This window comes from Typopeltis vanoorti, chromosome 5 (genome assembly GCF_054136105.1).
Source record: "Typopeltis vanoorti isolate ZY-2024b chromosome 5, IOZ_Tvanoo_1.0, whole genome shotgun sequence".
Lineage (NCBI taxonomy): Eukaryota > Metazoa > Arthropoda > Arachnida > Uropygi > Thelyphonidae > Typopeltis > Typopeltis vanoorti.
Window position 1 is genome coordinate 97,017,311 of NC_143553.1, and position 18,393 is coordinate 97,035,703.

The window sequence follows — 18,393 nt, forward strand, 5'->3', positions numbered from 1 at the left end:
GATGCACTACTGCATTTATTATTATTATTATTAAGAGAGACCTCCAGGGAATCAGAGACTCATCGAGGGACGCCACATACTACACACATCACCTATCATACTTATTCTTGAATTCATTCACACTGCTTTGCACTCGCAACATCCAATGGCAATCCATTCCAATCATGCACCACCCTCTGAGAGAAAAATTCTAGCCCTTACACCCTTCTTGGCAGCCTTCATTCTCAGCTTCCAAGTATGCCCTCCTCGCCCTTTCCCCACCCTCCATAAATTGAAAAATCCCATCAATTGAAATCTTGTATGACCCTTTCAGCAGTTTGTAAGTCTCAATCATATCACCCCTCTTTCTCCTATTTGCTAGTGTCTGCAATCTACAAATTCTCAACCTGTCTTCATAATCAGTATTCCACGATCCTGATATCATTTTTTAAACACTCTGCCATTTGTACTTTCTCTCAATATAGCAGAATCACATCGGAAACCAGACCTGCGCACAATAATCCAAGTGAGGTCTTATCAAGGCCTTGTAAAGAGGCAAAATAATATCCTTATCTTTACACGTGAATGTTCGTTTGAGCATTGCAATTATCTTTTGAGTTGTATTTGCAATCTTTGCCACATGGCCCATGAACTTCAATTTCCTATCTATTAACACTCCAAGATCCCTAGCCTCATCAGTTTCTTCTAGCCTAATCCCACCAATATAATACGACATTAGATAGGTAATCATGCCGAAGTGAATGACTTTACATTTACTGACACTCATTTTCCAATGCCCATGATTCCAGCTTATTCAGGACTGCATATCAACAGCATTCATGATATACCCTGCCAATCTTTGCATCATCAGCAAATAACTGTATGTCACTTATCAAATCCTTCCCAATATCATTAATGTAGAGACTGAATAACAGTGGACCAAGCACTGTTCCTTGTGGTACACCACTTGTAACTTCTTCAATTTTCTTCAATTACACATTTAATTAGATTGTGTCAATTTTAATTTTTGTGTTTATAATTACCAGTTTATTTTGTTAATGAATTATACTATGAGAAAAATACAATTTTTTTTAAAATAATAGATTGTTTATGAAATATGTCGTGCATAACAGCATATATGTATTTTCACTATATTATTTAAGGAAATTACAACGTATTAGGATATTCATTAAATATAAATTTTAATATATTTCTATATTTCAGCAACGTCACGTTGCCATTTTTCAAGAACTTAAGTACAAGACACGTGCACACAGGCACAACAAAACAATAAGTGAGGAAGAAGTATGAAGCTATTATTTCTCCTAAAGTCCTGATGGTGCCCTCTAGCGGGCAATGTTGGAATTCTTGGGCGATTGGGTTGAAGGTCTTCTGATGTAGGTTTCACAAATTCGAGGAAGTCTCATGCAGCCAAATTTGTTGAGGTTTGGATCGTTTCTTAGGGCTGATTCTATTAAAAATCCTTTCATATCTGTATTTGCTACAGTGTATTATCCTGGCTTTCTTCCGCCATATTCTATGGCAAGTATCCAGCGCATGGTCAGCAAGACCAGGAGTGGCTGTATTGGTGAAACCGGATGTAGTCCTTGTGTTCTGAAATTCTGATATTTGCTGTCCTGCCTGTTTGGCCAAAGTAGGACAGCTTACAGCTGCAAGGGACCTGGTATACACCAGGTAGGTCTGGGGGTGGGGGGGAGGTTGGTCTTTAGTTGAGTGGAAAAGGGATGCCAATTTTTTATATGGGTTTGTAACAAGAAGTTAAGTTATGTTTTTTTAGGATTTTTGTGATTTTTTCCGAGGTGCCTCGGATATAGGGTATGGTGATGGATTTAGAGTAATCCTTGTTGTGAGGGGGAGGGGGGGGTTGTGGTTTACTGGTTTCAATATTTTTTGGATTTTTTTTTGGGGGGGGGGGGGGGTAGTCATTGGCTGAGAAAGTGGTTTAGTTCTGTGGTTAGGGCATTGTCATTCGAGCAGATAAGTTTAGCTCTGTTGTGTAGCGTCTTAATGACTCTATATTGTTGTGAGGGGGGGGGGGGGGGATTGTTGGTGAATGTATCTGCCTGTATGGGTGGGTTTCTATATACTGAGAAAACCAAGGTTGCAATCAGGATGGCGGGTGACTAGTGTGTCTAAGAAAGGAATGCAGTTGTTTTTTCCTCTTCCAGGGTGAATATGATTCTGGGGTGTTGGTTGTTTAAGTGTGTTAAGAAGGAGAGGAGTGCATCGGAGTCATGTAGCCAAATAGCGAATACATCATCTACATAGCAAAGCCAAATGGTTGGTTTTTGTGGGGCAGAGTTTAAGGCTTTTTCTTCAAAAGTCTCCATATAAAAGTTGCCCAAGGGTGGGGAGAGTGGAGAACCCATGGCTGTCCCGTCTATTTGTTTGTAGAATTTTCCTTGCCAAACAAAATAGCCCGACCTTCATTGTGAACTGAAATAGGGCTGTGATATCGGGAGGAAATTTAGCTTGGATTAGCTCTAAGGATTCTTAATGGGACATTTGTGAATAAGGAGGATACATCAAAACTGACCATTGTGTTTGAGTGTAAGGTTTTTCTATGCTGGCTTTTGAAGTGGGCTGAGTTTTTTATGTATGAAGGTGTGTTGCCAGTATAGTGTGAGAGAGCTTTGGCAAAATGTCTTAGCTAGTTTGTATGTGGGGGGAAATCAATGCCATCCACTATGGGACGTAATGGCACATTTTCCTTGTGAATTTTTTGGGAGTCCATAAATACGGGGGGGTCGGAGGTGGAGTTACATGGTTTTAATTTGTTGGTGATTTCCACAGGCCAAGAAGCGACCCTCTTAAGGAGCCTGTGGAGTTTTCTAATTTGTGACTTGGTGGGGATTGTACTCGATAGGGAGGTATGTGCCCGATCTAACAACAGAGATTTCAGCTTACCTGTGTAATCTTTTTGGTTCAGCAATACTGTGGCATTCCCTTTGTCAGCTTTGGTGATTATTATTTTCTTGTTTTACTTTAATTCTAGTAGAGATTTAATTTCTTTACTGGGCATGTTGGTTTTAGGTGGTTCAGCTTTGGTCAGAACACAAGCTACATCCAGTCTAATATCGTTGGCGACGTGGCTTGGAAGGTCTCAAATCCCGTGTTCAATCCGTGTCATGATATCCAAAATGATTACACAGGTAAGCTGAAATCTCTATTGTTAGATCGAGAAATAACCAAGAATACCAACATTGCCCACTAGAGGGCACCATCAGGACTTTAGGAGAAATAATAGCCTCATACTTCTTCCTCACTTATTATTTTGTTGTGCCTGCGTGCACGTCTTGTACTTAAGTTCTTGAAAATGGCAACGTGACGTTGCCGAAATAGAGAAATATATTAAAATTTATTTTAATATATATCCTAGTACGTTGTAATTTCCTTAAATAATATAGTGAAAATGCATAACCAACGTCTAAGCCTTTCCACGAGAATTACGATTATCCACGGAGATGTTAATGTATGTAAAGCATGCCATTATGGTAAACTGAAGTTGAAGCTATCAAGACAACTGAATCGTCTCGCCTTCCTTAAGGGCTGCCAGGATAACCAGGTAATCCCTAACTGTGTGAAATTCAAGCACAGTTTCTCTTCGCAAAAGGCACTTCGTATTTATAACCATGCCAGCCAAACCTTACTCAGAGAACAAATTGCCGCCACTTGGCGTTTCCTGAGTGAAGCTAACTCAGCTATACAGCACAAGAAGATGACCTTTCAAGCACCTTAAGCCACGAAATTTGGTCTATTTTATACAACATCTCGTGCACTGCAGCGGAGAAAGAATTTAAAAAAGTACGAGATCGACACATCAAAAAGTTTGTAAAATTAAAAAAGGACGTGATCTTGAAACCGCAACTTCCTACCGAAATGGTAGTTAACCTGTCGTCACTTAGTGTGAAACCTGAAGCACTCGACGCCCCTCGCACGTGGCCACAACTTCGCCATTGCGCCCAGAAGAATACCTGCTGAGGATATCATGATATGGATTGAAAGTGGGATTCGACACCTCGCCAATGATATTAGACTGGATGTAGCTTGTGTCCTGACCAAAGCTAAACCACCTAAAACCAACATGCCCAGTAAAGAAATTAAATCTCTACTAGAGATTTAATTTCTAGCGGAGAAAGAATTTAAAAAAGTACGAGATCGACACATCAAAAAGTTTGTAAAATTAAAAAAGGACGTGATCTTGAAACCGCAACTTCCTACCGAAACGATTAAAGAAAAACAAGAAAATAATAATCACCAAAGCTGACAAAGGGAATGCCACAGTATTGCTGAACTAAAAAGATTACACAGGTAAGCTGAAATCTCTATTGTTAGATTGGACCACTTACCTCCCTATCGAGTACAATCCCACCAACTCACAAATTAGAAAACTCCACAGGCTCTTTAAGAAGGTCGCTTCTTGGCCTGTGGAAATCACCAACAAATTAAAACCATGTAACTCCACCTCCGACCCCCCGTATTTATGGACTCCCAAAAAATTCACAAGGAAAATGTGCCATTACGTCCCATAGTAGATGGCATTGATTCCCCCACATACAAACGAGCTAAACATTTGACCAAAGCTCTCTCACACTATACTGGCAACACACCTTCATAAGGGTGTGGCCAGTGGTGGAAATTGGCTGTCTTTTACATAACTAACCCATAACACAAGCTTTTTCTCGAATGCCTTTATATCAAGAACAGTTGAAGAATTTCCCTGAAGGAAGGGAGAGATTTAGTTCATTTAATTTCAAAAAAGTGACTGAAAGTTAGGATAATGTTGATAACCATGCTTCATAAACAAAGAGTGATGCAAAATCAGAATTATGTTCATTTACAAACAATAAAACTTCGTGCCTTAATTGAAATAACCTTGTTAGTACTTTGCCCCTGGAAAGCCAGCGAATTTCAGAATGAAGCACAAGTTTTATATATTCACTGCCCATTTCATCGCAGAGTATGGAAAATAACCTGGTATTTAATGGTCGAGCCGTAATAAAATTAACTAGCTTTACAGCGTTGCATAGCACAGTTTTAAATTCTGGTGGCATTCCTTTGGAGGCTAATGCTTCCCTATGTATGAAACCATGTACCCAATTCATATCCAGAGTTACTTCCTTGACCTTAGAAACAACCCCACTGTGCCTGCCTGTAAGGGCACAAGCTCCATTCGAACAGAAGCCCATACATTTTTCCCACTGGATCCCTTTGTGTATTATGTAATTATTGAGAGTGTGAAATATTTCTTCTTCAGTTGTTCGGGATGACAAAGTTCTACAAAATAGAATATCGTTATGAATGTGTTATCATGCACATATCTTATGTAGCATATTAACTGCGCATCATTTGTAACATCAGTAGTCTCGTCTATTTGTAACGCATAATAAGGGCTCTTCTTAATTCTTTCGATTAACTGAGATTCTATGTCACCTGCCATATCATTAATTCTCCAACCGACAGTGTCATTTGAAAGAGGAATCAAATCAACATCTTTTAGTAACTTGTTCCCAAACATAGTTTTTACCACATCTTTTAAAACTGGAAGTTGTAAATTTTCCCCGATAAAATGAGGTTTCTCTGTTTTCGCTATGTGCAACCTTAAGAGATAGGATGCTTCCAATACCTTGCTATTAATCAAACCTATGGCCGAAACTATATGTTTCCCATGATTTAATGTTCCTAAGTGTTCACGGAAAAAATTCAATCGGCTCATTTTTCATATCACGATGTTTAGTTACTAAATGTAGTAGGAGTTTTGCAGGTTTCATGCATTCGTTCAACAACACTTCATAACACAAAAAAACACATTAAGGTTTCTGTTCACTTTCATCTCCCCAAGTAACCCTGAATTCCAAATATGAACTGTTATATTTCCTACTGTATTTTTTCTTTGAACTGCTTGTTTCTTCTACTTTAATAGTATCAGATTTACTTGCCATTACAACACATGAATCACAATTAGGGTAAGCATCACCTGTTTCATTTGCTTTTCTTTTCAAAGTCCTAGTTCTAAGCCACTTTTCCATTATTAAAAAATGTTTCTGAAAAATATATAAATACTGGGGTTAACTCATGACACATTTTGTCCAAGTATCACTTAGCACTTTGAAGATATACCAAGCCTTGGTTGAAGGAGGAAAACCTTCAATAACAAAAATCAATAAACAACAAGCAATTGGTTAAAATGTGTTCTTGTGTAGAGGCTTAAGTGCTGTGAGGACATTATATACTTTTTTAGTATCTTGGCTATTTTAATTTTTATTTTAATTTTTTAGTATCTTGGCTATAAAAATAGCCAAGATACTAAAAAAGTATAACCTACACACAGCATATAAGCCTTACCGCAAACTGGCTACCCTTATCCGTTCTACGAAAGATCAGCTCCCTCCTCTCTCTCTGCCTGGAGTTTACAAAGTACCCTGTTCCTGTAAGCTTGCGTACTTTGGACAGACAGGCAGATCAGCATCCATCCGCCTGGAGGAACACAAGTCGTACATCGTTAAACACAACTATGGCCATTCAGGCTTGGCTGACCATGTTTTGGACACCACCCACAGAGTATCATGGAAGAAAACCACCATGCTCCACCACAGCAAATTCAAGAAAGAGAGACTTTTCTTAGAAGCAGCAGCAGCTCTCAGAAACCAACCAAATCTTAACAAATACGGTTGCATTAAGCTTCCGAAGATTTGGGAAACAGTCATCACCAGAGGTCCCACCTTACATTCCAGGCCACCTACTACTGCCCTTAGAGGGCGCTCCACCTAGATAGGACTTTATTGTCACCCACGTGGTTGGGCTTAGTATTGTAAGTTTTTGTGTGCATGTTACATTAATTGTCTTTGTAATCCCCGTAGATGTCCTAGTGACTAGGACGAAATATAGGAAGTATTAAATTCTATTTTAATTCTTTTTGAGTGTTGTAAAAAATCCATTAAACCTCCAACATAATGGTTGAAATGTGGATAACACATGTTTACTTCAAACCTGACAAAATAGCAAAGGAAGGCAAAAGCAATAAAACCATATTGTTATTCACTTCACCCCTTTTTTATTACTCGTCATTCTGCCACTATTTGTTGGTATTTTTAAGTATCCATTTTATTTCAATAATTTTTACTTACTCAATTTTAATTTGTTTGTTTGGATAATTAAAAAATATATATTTATTTATTTAATGTAAGTCTGCCTGAGGACCACTTGTCCTATCATCGTGAACCACAGGTTGAGAAACACTGCTGTAGGCAAAGAATTCATTTTTATGGATGACAATGCCACACCACATCATATATAAGAAGTGGAGATACTTCTAGAGACCAAGGATATTAATCGAATCGAGTGGCCAGTATGCTTTCCAGATCTCAACATAGAACATGCTTGGGACACAATAGTGAATCAAAATTTCCCTCCAGAAAACAAACAAGGCTTTATCCCCACCCTGAAGGAGGAGTGGGCCAGTTTGCCTCCTGAATCACTTGAGTTAAGCATAGTACAACATTGTGAGAGCTGCATCACAGTTTGAAGTGGACATATTCCATACTGAAATGTCTGTCTGCATAGTTCTCTTTAAGAGATGTACATTAATTCCTTAACTACATCGCATTTTTGCATTTTTGAAAATTATGGAGACAACTACTGTGTTTGAATAAAAACTTTAGTTTAATATAACTAAAATCTACATTCGACGTTTCGACCTTTATGTCAAGGTCATCTTCTGGAGCATACAACTATACACAGGAAACAAGCTATACTACAATCAAACTGGTTTGTTAAAGACACTGACCAACTGCTACCACAATTGCTGGCCTGACCTCTGGTTAGGAAAAAAAATAAATAAATAAATAAAAATAAATAAATAAATAAATAAAAAATAAATAAATAAATATAAAATAAAAAATTATACATCAACGCTAGAGTCCTATTATTAGTGTTGTCTACTATATACATATATTCACATCATTCCAGCCAGTTAGTATGGAATGGTTTCTAATACTAGCCAAGAATTGGCTAGAGTCCTGACTTATGTGGATCTTTCATATTAGGTAGGCTGAATGTGTGCCATCCAGATCCTTGGAATTTTCATGCCATCTTTGTTGTTGATATTTGTTGAAGATGGTGTTGAAAATGGCATGAAAATTCCAAGGATCTGGATGGCACACATTCAGCCTACCTAATATGAAAGATCCAGCATAAGTCAGGACTCTAGCCAATCCTTAGCTAGTATTAAAAACCATTTCATACCAACTGGCTGGAATGATGTGAATATATGTATATAGTAGACAACACTAATAATAGGACTCTAGCATTTATGTATAATTTTTTATTTTATTTTTTTATTTTATATATTTTTTTTTTATTTTATTTTATTTATTTATTTATTTTTTCTCACCAGAGGTCAGGTCAACAATTGTTGTAGCGGTTGGTCAGTGTCTTTAACAAACCAGTTTGATTGTAGTATAGCTTGTTTCCTGTGTATAGTTGTATGCTCCAGAAGATGACCTTGACATAAAGGTCAAAATGTCGAATGTAGATTTTAGTTATATTAAACTAAAATTTTTATTCAAACACAGTAGTTGTCTCCATAATTTTCAAAAATGCATTCGGATCACCATGTAAGCCTAAAAGAAAGGATCCTTAACTACATCCTTAGGAAATTTGTAACTTCTGCCAAAAATGTATTGCCATTTAATTTGTGTGAAATTTATAACACCTTTCTTGTGTAATATAATATGTAATATAATATTTCTTAGTATGCTGGCAATAAACTTATGTCCACATTTGGCTGTAGTCATGAAAAATGTAGTTCATCCTTAGCTTTTTGACACCAGTGTATGTATATATTATTTTTTATTTTATTTTTCATCATCTGGGCTGTGGCAGAGGCTAAAAGGTTTTATAAATTTTTAAATTGATACTGTCTTCCTTTAATATTTGGGTGAAATTTTCACACGAAATAAATCATTTCATGTAGGTTTTTCACCATTATTTTTCTTAATTATGCCTATTTCAATTCTTCAAACAAAGGTCAATTTTCTAAGGGCAGCTAATGAAACCAGCAGCCATGGAAGCATAGTATTATATTATCCACAATATTTATCACTGATTAAAGTATCAAATATAGCATATAATTTATTAAGAGCCCCCCCAGACTTTTGATAAATGAATTTGTTCAAATAAACAGAAGCTGACTTACATTAACCCAGCATATTTCACCATCACGTCCAATTACAACACCTTCAACTGCTAAACCAATAATGACCTGTGATTTAATGTGTTTCATCTATATGAAAACAAAATTTAATAAGTAAAGGATATAAAATCATACACTTTATACATAAATTCTTATATATAAATTACTAAATGGCAGTCAAAAATTTAACTACTTTACAGTTTCAATTCATATCGCAGTGTACTGAATTCGGGTCATTCAATTCATAAAACAGGGGCAAAATGTTATAATGATTGCAAATGATTATTTTTATTTTTTCAACATCTGAAGCAATTTCAAGCATAATTTTAATAATGATACTGGATCAAGGATAACATTTTCAAATATGTTAACATAATAAAATAAAACATAATGAAATAACAAATGGGTTGTGATATATAACTGCTAAGCACGAAATAAATATTTCTTTCTTTTAACTAAAAGAAATAAATATTTCTTTCTTTTAGTTAAAAGAAATAAATATTTCTTTTAACTAAAAAAAAAAACCTTAAATGAACAATCAAAGAACAGTACTTATAAAACATACTGGCATTGTATAAATTCTAATTTACTTTCTACGTCACTGTTTCTCAATCTTTTCAAAGATAATCCACAAGAAATTTTCTTATACTGTATATATATTGAAATTAAGTAGTGGGTGCAATTTAGATTTTTCCAAAATCTAAATTGCACCTACCTCAATAGCATCTGGATACTCCTTTGGCTCTGATCACACTTTCCACCCTTCTAGGCATACACACACTGGTTTTTGATAACGTACGGAGTTTGAAAAATTTTGTGCTGATTCACAAATCAAGCAAAGATCTCGCTAGTCAGGTGTCAGCCTGACAATTGAAAGAAGTTATCTAATATTGTTATTAGGTAATTTCTCCATGGAGTCCAAGGATATATATATATAGCTTTCGGACTCACTGCCGAAAGCTATATATATATACTCATAACCCACTGTCTGTAATGCTTAATCTACCATTCACACTACACATATGCAATTAACAGACTTTTTTGTGTGTTAATTGCATATTCTCTAATCAATTTTCCCTCTCTTTCTCTCTGTGTGTGTTTTCCCTCCAAACAGTGACCCCACCAGGAGGTAGTTTATTTTCTACATGCTCTGCTGCATATAATGTATATATTACATATAGCTTCCAAGTAACTGATTAACATTTATATTAAATTTATGTTGACAGTTTCGTATCAATATTCATATTTACATTTATATATTTACATCTGTATGTACATATTCCTACATTTAAATTCATATTGACATTAATATTTTTATATCTATGTATATTTATACTATATAATTCAAACATTATCAGTAATTTATGTTATATTACAATGACCGGAAGTTCTAATCGAATGGCCAACATCCGATATCCTAAACAAATACTAAAATATAAGCCAATTGGAAACAGAAGGCAGAGTAGACCTCGAAAAAGAATATTGAATGGATAATGAGACCAGAACAGACCAATATGGTCGTCGTCATCATCATCACCATCAAATTCCTGGCATGTACCCTCAAGGGGTGTACAGGATATGATAGTACTACATGAAAAATTTACATCATTACTAACTTCCTATCTACAATTTTCTTCCAAATCAGTCTGTTACTTGTCAAGACTCCAATATTATCATTATCAAATCTTATGTTTCTATCGTATAAGACGCACTGTACCGGATCAATCCACCTATATACCACCTATACAGGTATAGACCAATATGGTCTATACCTGTAATTAGCGTTATGATGATTTACACTATATAATTCAAACATTATCAGTAATTTATGTTACATTACAATGACTGGAAGTTGATCTTATTGACAAAATTAAATAAGTCTGAGTAATATTTTTGGATAACTTTTTGCTTTGACACTGGCCACTTGTCTCTCAGAGTGATGATGTGTTGCATTAGAGGCATCCGAATGGAGTCTAATAGCTGACAGTCATTAAGTGATCAACAGTCTGTTGAAAGTGTGGACAACAAATGCATAATGGTGATTCCAGAATATGGAATCTGCATGGGTAGTGCATTAATTTTCTATGTCCATGTGGTTAAACCTGGAGAGATGCTGCATATTCTCAGACAGAGTCTGCTTCTGATACACGGCAAGAATTTTTTTGTTGAGGATCCATTTTTAGATGTTTCCATTCTTCTTCACACAAATTCAGGCTTATTTCTTCTTGTAAGTGCTTTTATAGCAGATTTTGAGTACTTTTGGTAACTTATTTCTAACCGTTCATTTATAACCACTTCTTTAGCCAGCTGATCCATCCTCCCCATTTCCTGCTACCCCAATATGCACCCTCACCCAGCAGAATTCTCCACCCCTCTAGAGCAAGATTCCATACCAGATTTATTGTCTGCTTTATTAACATTAGATCGGTTGTTCTGGTTTTTTTATGCCATCTATATTTTGCAGTCTTTTGATGAGAGATGTTGGGTTCTAATTCCCAGATATATGTAAGCGAATGAACTATAGCAAGTTGTTGGAACAGAGGGGATGCAGTCTAGAGCAGTGTTCTTGACTAATGTACTGTCTGTAATATACAATAAAAGAACAACCAATGTTTCCTTGTTTTTTTGCTCCCATCAGTGTATATAAGGAATCTGTCACTTTCAGAGCTTTCCTTCTCCTTAATATATGTCTTCTTTTCTAGGTGAGACTACCTACTGTAGTGAAGTGGAAGTTTATAGCAATTTGGATCAATGTTGGCATTTCCATTATATCTTCCAGAAGTAACTTCATATACAAGAGAGAATTCTTGCATTTTCAGACAGATCAGTGTTAGACCTGCAATAACACAAGCTGCCTCAAAAGAAATTGTCCTGCATACATTAACTAACTGTTTTTATATTATTATTAGCCACCTCCAGGGAGCCTAAAGACTCATCGAGGGAGGGCACCTGTTCTACAGCTCTGTCTCCACTCAATCCACCAACTGACCTCAACTCCACCAATGCCATCTACTGCTGACCACCACCACCACCACTAGAGTTTCCACAGACAATCACAAACATCCATGCCCATGGTGGGATTCGAACCCACAGCCTTTTGGTTGGAGAGTGGATACACTAACCACTTGACCAACCAGGCTGGCAAAAAACTATATAGCTATTAGGTATTGAACACTGTTTAACTTCTGTTGGCTTTTCTTAGATTTTATTTTAGTGTATCTTTCCAAGCAGGTGCAGAATAAGATATCAATTGTAGTATAAGTTGTTATATTGTTTTCAGCCCTCATTGGCCTAATCTCCACTTTATCCTTGCTGAATTAGCTAGAAGGTTTATCATTTGTAAGCTTTGTTTGACAACATATGAAATGTGCTTGTTAAATGTAAAGTTTTCATCTATTGTTACTCCTAAGTATTTTAGCTCACTGTTACCTCTAGAACTTCCCCGTTTAGGCAGATCTTTACAGGTTGTTTTTCAATTTTTTTTACAATGAAGAGCACTTTAGACTTGGGGCTATTAAAGGTAACTTTCTTCTCACATGCCTACTCCGAGTCACTATCATTGCATCATTGGTGAAAGCTATAATTTTTGTTTCAGTAGTGAAAGGAAGTCTTAATAATGAGTTGTACTGGATAGGCCAGAAACCTTGCGGACAACCTTGTTTGACTTCTTTCGTTACAGCTATGGATTTCAATGTCATGGTTGCTCTTCTGTCTATAAAATAATTTTTTTTATAAAGTAGAGTAGATTTTTTAAACATTTGAAATATCTTAATTGAGTACTTGTGGCTGGCCACCACACCACATCGAAGGCTCCCTGTACACAGAGTGAGATCAGTATTTTTTTTTGCTGCGACTATCGTCTGTGAACTCTTTAGCCTCCATAATTGCATCTACTGTGCTTGATTGAGGTCTCAATGCATACTGATTGCTGCTTAATAGGGCTCTTGAACCCGATAAAGTGCATTATTCAGCTTATCATAAGTTATTCTAGTACATTACCAGCAACATTTATGAGACTAATTGACCTGCATTTGCTAATTTTGTCAGATGTTTCTTTTCTTGGTTATGGGTATAATTTTAGAGTGTTTCCATAATAAAGGAAATCACCCTCTCTTTAGACATGTTGAAAACTGTTGTTATGAATTTGAGGAATTCGACAAATGCTCTTAGGAGTATGTCACTGGCTATTCAATCAATTCCAGGGATTTTCCTTGGATTCACTTATCTTAATACTGATTCAATTTCATCATCGTTAGGAGTGTCTATGTCTGTTTCCATTCCACTGTAGGTTTTGTGGATTTCTTCATTTGTTGATTTGTTATTATCAGGAATAAACTTGTTTATCATTATTGCTGCAGTTATTGCTAAGTTTTTAGTGTAAGAGCCATCTGTTTTCTTAATAGTTGATAATATAGGTGTTGCTTTATTCTTGCTTGCTGCTAACTTACATAAATAGTTCTAAGGATTCCATACAGTTGAAAGAGTAAAGAATTTTTTCCATTATTGTGTTTTTGTGTTTGTAATTTTGGACTGATAACTGTATTTGGCTTTATAGTAGTTCTGTCATCTAGTCTGTCTTAAATCTTGATTGTTATAGGTTCTTTGATATATAGTCATCTGAGTGCATTTACACATTTTCTAAGGATGTTAGTTCATCATTCCACCAAGGTAGTGATTTTCTGCCATCGATGTTTAGCTTCTCAGGTGTTTTGAGTGTTTGTTCAGAGGATTTTTTTTTTCAAACCTAATAAAAGCAAGGAAGCCTATATCAACTTGTGCTGATGCCCAGATGGCTAAGTTCTTGTCTAAAGTAAGCTGTTGTTTGCTTGTCACAGTGAAGTGATGCTCTGAGATTAAGCTTGAAAATTCTCTTTTCAGTTCTTTTGCAAATGTATCTAGATTGATGCTATTAGTGAAGTACTTAAAGTTGCTATGGTGGTTTGTCTTGTGTATATTCCATTTAATTTTTTGTTACTGATGATGACACTTAATGTGCAATCATCAGAAAACCTTTCCTCTTCCTTACATCTCCATTCAGAAATTAGAGGTAAAACAGCATCGTTTGAAATTGTCAGATCAATGAAGCTGCTTCCCTCTGGTATTTTCAAATGATGGGATATTACTCTCATTGTTTAGAATGTGTGTAGGGAATCTGATGCTAAAATCTCTTCCAGATTTGTATCTCTATTTTTTGTGTTTGCATTAAGCCATAAAACTGAACAGGTTGCTATCCATTCTAAAAATCAGGCTGTCATTGATGATAAAATCCACAATATTGCCCATTTTTTCTCAGTCGTACTTTAAAAAAGTTAAAAACATCATGGTATTGAAAGCTGAGAAAGGCAACTCACTGGTAGTATATTGAACTTAGTAGAATACATATAAAAAACATAATCACTTCTAGATGACACTAACATCTATGAAAAGTTGGATCAACTCATGGGATACTGCCATAATAAGACCAAAAACTTAATAAAATAAAAAAAATAATAAAACATACTAAACTGGTCTGAGGAAACAAAAAAAAAACAAGTTCTAGATAGAAACCCTCTGGTTCCAAGAATATATAGGGTCCCTAAGGTGCATAAACAAGAATTACCATTGAGACCTATTGAAGATAAACATTTTGAACAGCAGAAAGGACTAGCAATGGGCTCTCCCCCCCCCCCTTTGTCAGCAAACCTATTCATGGAGTGGTTTTGAAGGAAAAAAAAAACTTTCAGTATCAAGGAACACAACCTAAAATTTGGTGAAAATACGTCAGCAATATTTTATTTTATCATCTGGCTTGGTACTATTACCCAATTAGAAGACTGAGTCACCTACCTCAACAAGCTTTCACCCTCAAATTAAATTCAGCGCTGAATTAGAAACAAACAGGTCTTTATTGTTTTTGGATACACTGGTAGAGATATCTGAACAAAACACACTCAATTTCTCAGTCTTTTCTCACACATAATTTCCATTATAGGAAGCCAACAAACACAGAACATTACTTGCACACCACATCCCATCACCATCTGGTGTAAAAAATTGGCATCTACGATTTCTTATTTGATAGGGCTTACAGAATTCCTACTAACATAGAAAAAAACAGGAACCAAGAGAGTTGCAATACTGAAGTTCAATCTTACTAAAAAATGGCTACAATAGAACAAACACAGAGCATTAATTAAAAAATCCTACATCAACCTTCAAAACAATCAGATAAACAGGAATATAGCAAATGCATGCTTCCTATTGTTATTCATGTTCAAATATTTTCACTAGGGTTGTTAATTGTTATTACCTATTTTCCAGTTTTTTTTGGTTTATTCATGTAATTATCCTGATGAAGTGAAATAAAGAATTTCACGAAATTAGTTGAGAAATTAAGAAAAAATAATGTGTTATTCTATGTGATACTTTATTTTTGTGAAATAATACTGAAAGTTATATTACTAGCACGCCTTCTCTCCACAGATGCCTATGCAACAATATCTGTTCTAATGCCACCAAAAAAAAAGGCTACAACAGAATGTTACCAATATACCACAACCCATCACCACCTGGTGCAAAAAATAGGCACCTACCATTTCTTATATGATGGGCTTACAGAATTTCCACTAACATGAAAAAAAAAAAAGGAACTAAGGGTTACAATACCATTGCTCTTACCAATGAACTCACCTATCTTTACTTTTTTATCTAATGGCTATAAATTCATACACAAGACCATAGCATAACTGTTACTATCCCATATATTCAAGGTACACCTGCAAGGATATCCAGAATGCTTATTAAATATAAGCTCCATACCACATTTAAGAGATATATCACGCTAGCAACTGTCATCCATTCACCTAAGGACAAATTCTTTCCGTTTTCAGATCACGGATGTATGTAATGTGTCCCATAATTGTGACCCGGCTTGCTATGGACAGATGGGAAGCTTGGTAACAGACTTGGAGAACATAAAAAATATATCCAGCACTAACACTATGGCAAATCAGGACTAGGTGACCATGCTTTGGACACCTCTTCACATAGAATTACATGAAAAGAACTATTATTCTATACAAGTACTGCACAGAAGTCATTACAAGTTGGAGAGACTGTTATTGGAATCAGCAGCAGCTTTAAAATATTCCCCAAACTTCTCAATAAGTATAGCTGTATCAACTTACCAAAAATCTGGGAGGCAGCCATTTTAAAGGATCAAATTAATACTTGTAACCCTGTTTTTATTCAATATACCTCAAGTTCTTGGTGCTCTGTTACAATTTAAATTGTTCTCACTATTAACTGATTACTGCTGGTTGCATACTGTGAGTTTGTGCTCTGAAGATGCTAGGTACAAAATACAAATTATTGATAACTAAATAAATAAATATACATATATTTTCTCATTTGTGTCTTGTGTTGCAAATTAAGCCATTAGAAACAATATAGTTCCAAATATGATCAACAGAAAATCCTAAAGTTACAGAAGAAATTACATGTTTGAGCTTTTATGGAGTATATTGTAAAAGACTGCAAAAGAGATTGTTACTGTTTTCTTTATTAAGACACTGAATATGTGTGAAATCTTTATCTAGATGATAAACGTCCAAAACTAAGTCAAGGCAGACAAGAAAGTAAGACTGCTGAAACCTCTAAACATTTCTCTGGAATACCTGAAGTCTGTCTGTGATAGGCAGTAATTTCAAAATACCTTATTATAAAAAAGCCTAAAAATTCTAAAAAATTCAACAGACACTGCAACAGCAGTCTGCAGTGCAATTTGCACACACTTATATGAAGAATATCATAGCTATCACTTTCAACAATATTGATCCCAAGATTTAGGAAACCATACTTCTTAGATCTCCTACCTAATAACCAAGACTACCTCCAAGTACCCATAGATGGTTGTCTTCCCCCCCCCCCATAGGACTTTCAGTCTAATCTCTTTCACTTGTCTCATGTTTGTAAGCACATTACATTTCTCATCATGTCTCCCTAAAGTGTCTTGGTAACTCAAAAGAAACATTGAAGTGGTTAATCCTTAAGAGGATAATCCCCATCTAAAAATTTAGTTCCCTGTAGAAGCAGTGGAAGTTTCCTGCATGTTTTAATTTAAAAGGCAAAGGATGGAATTTCTATCAAAGCTTTTCAATTAAATTAAATGAAGGGCTAGTAATCTTAGCTGTAGAATCTAGTGGGCCAATTGTCAGTCAGTGGGAGAAGTGACATTTCTGATCCCTCATCATGTCCTTGTAGTTAGGCTTATAACTTATGAGCGTGATCCATGAATGTTAATGAGCTAAAAGTACTTTTACAAATCCAATGCCCCAAACATGTGTCAGAATGTTTATAGCCACCACTGTCATTTCAGGATATTCATTGTGAATGTGTAGCTCTATCCAGAATTTTGTGTAGTAAGACTAAAATAATTCAATAATCCTTGATTTTGTTGTAAATTCACACATTTCTAATTTAAACAGAGCCTCATCTATTTCAAACCATTCTTGGGTTAGTAGCAAATTGTAGTACACTGTTTTCTGTATCTCTGATCTATGGTCAAACTCATTGTCCAGTTTATTTAAGAAATATACTATTATATCAATTTCATCATGCTTGTTACTTAATCTTGAAAATTTTTAAGAATGGGAAAGAAAATAAATTTATTACTTTTTAGATCTTGAATGAAAAGCTTAAGTTTCTTTTTAAAAATTATGATACTTATATCAGGCATAAAACATCACTGAACTCTATCTTATCATTTCCTAGGAGACAAATGTTTAGATAAGAGGTGTAGTCAGTATAGGCCACAATGCATTTCAGAGAGATCTCATAAGGTCAATTAATATTTATATAATAACAATTTTATAAGTTAATATTTATATAATAACAATTTTATAAGTTAATATTTATATAATTTTTACATTAGTTAACAGTATTAGTTAATTTATCTGAGAAGTGAAGAAAAACAGGTACATTGGGCTGCAGGCTTTTATTATTTAAAAAATAATAATAAATAAAAATAAAAAAAAGCTAAAGCCTTTGATTCCCTTACAGGGAGTAGGCGAGGCCGTTTCTAACTTATGGAGACTGAGGGGACAGGTCATTTTCCATCAGAGGTCAATTAGACATAGCTGGCCCAAGACTGTCACTAAAACTATCCTGTATCTGGTGAAGATGGGTGGTGGCAAATGCCACCATCTCATGATCTCTAATCT

General features: G+C 35.4%; 1 protein-coding gene across 1 annotated transcript in view; it reads right to left on the reverse strand.

Annotated features, from left to right (window-relative positions):
* Positions 1-18,393, reverse strand: part of LOC150106676 (piRNA biogenesis protein EXD1-like) — a 187,764-nt gene that overhangs the window by 98,541 nt on the left and 70,830 nt on the right. Inside the window, exon 6 of the mRNA XM_090392627.1 lies at positions 9,197-9,283. Coding sequence (XP_090248753.1) covers positions 9,197-9,283 — 87 coding nt within the window. The remainder of the gene's footprint in view (positions 1-9,196; positions 9,284-18,393) is intronic.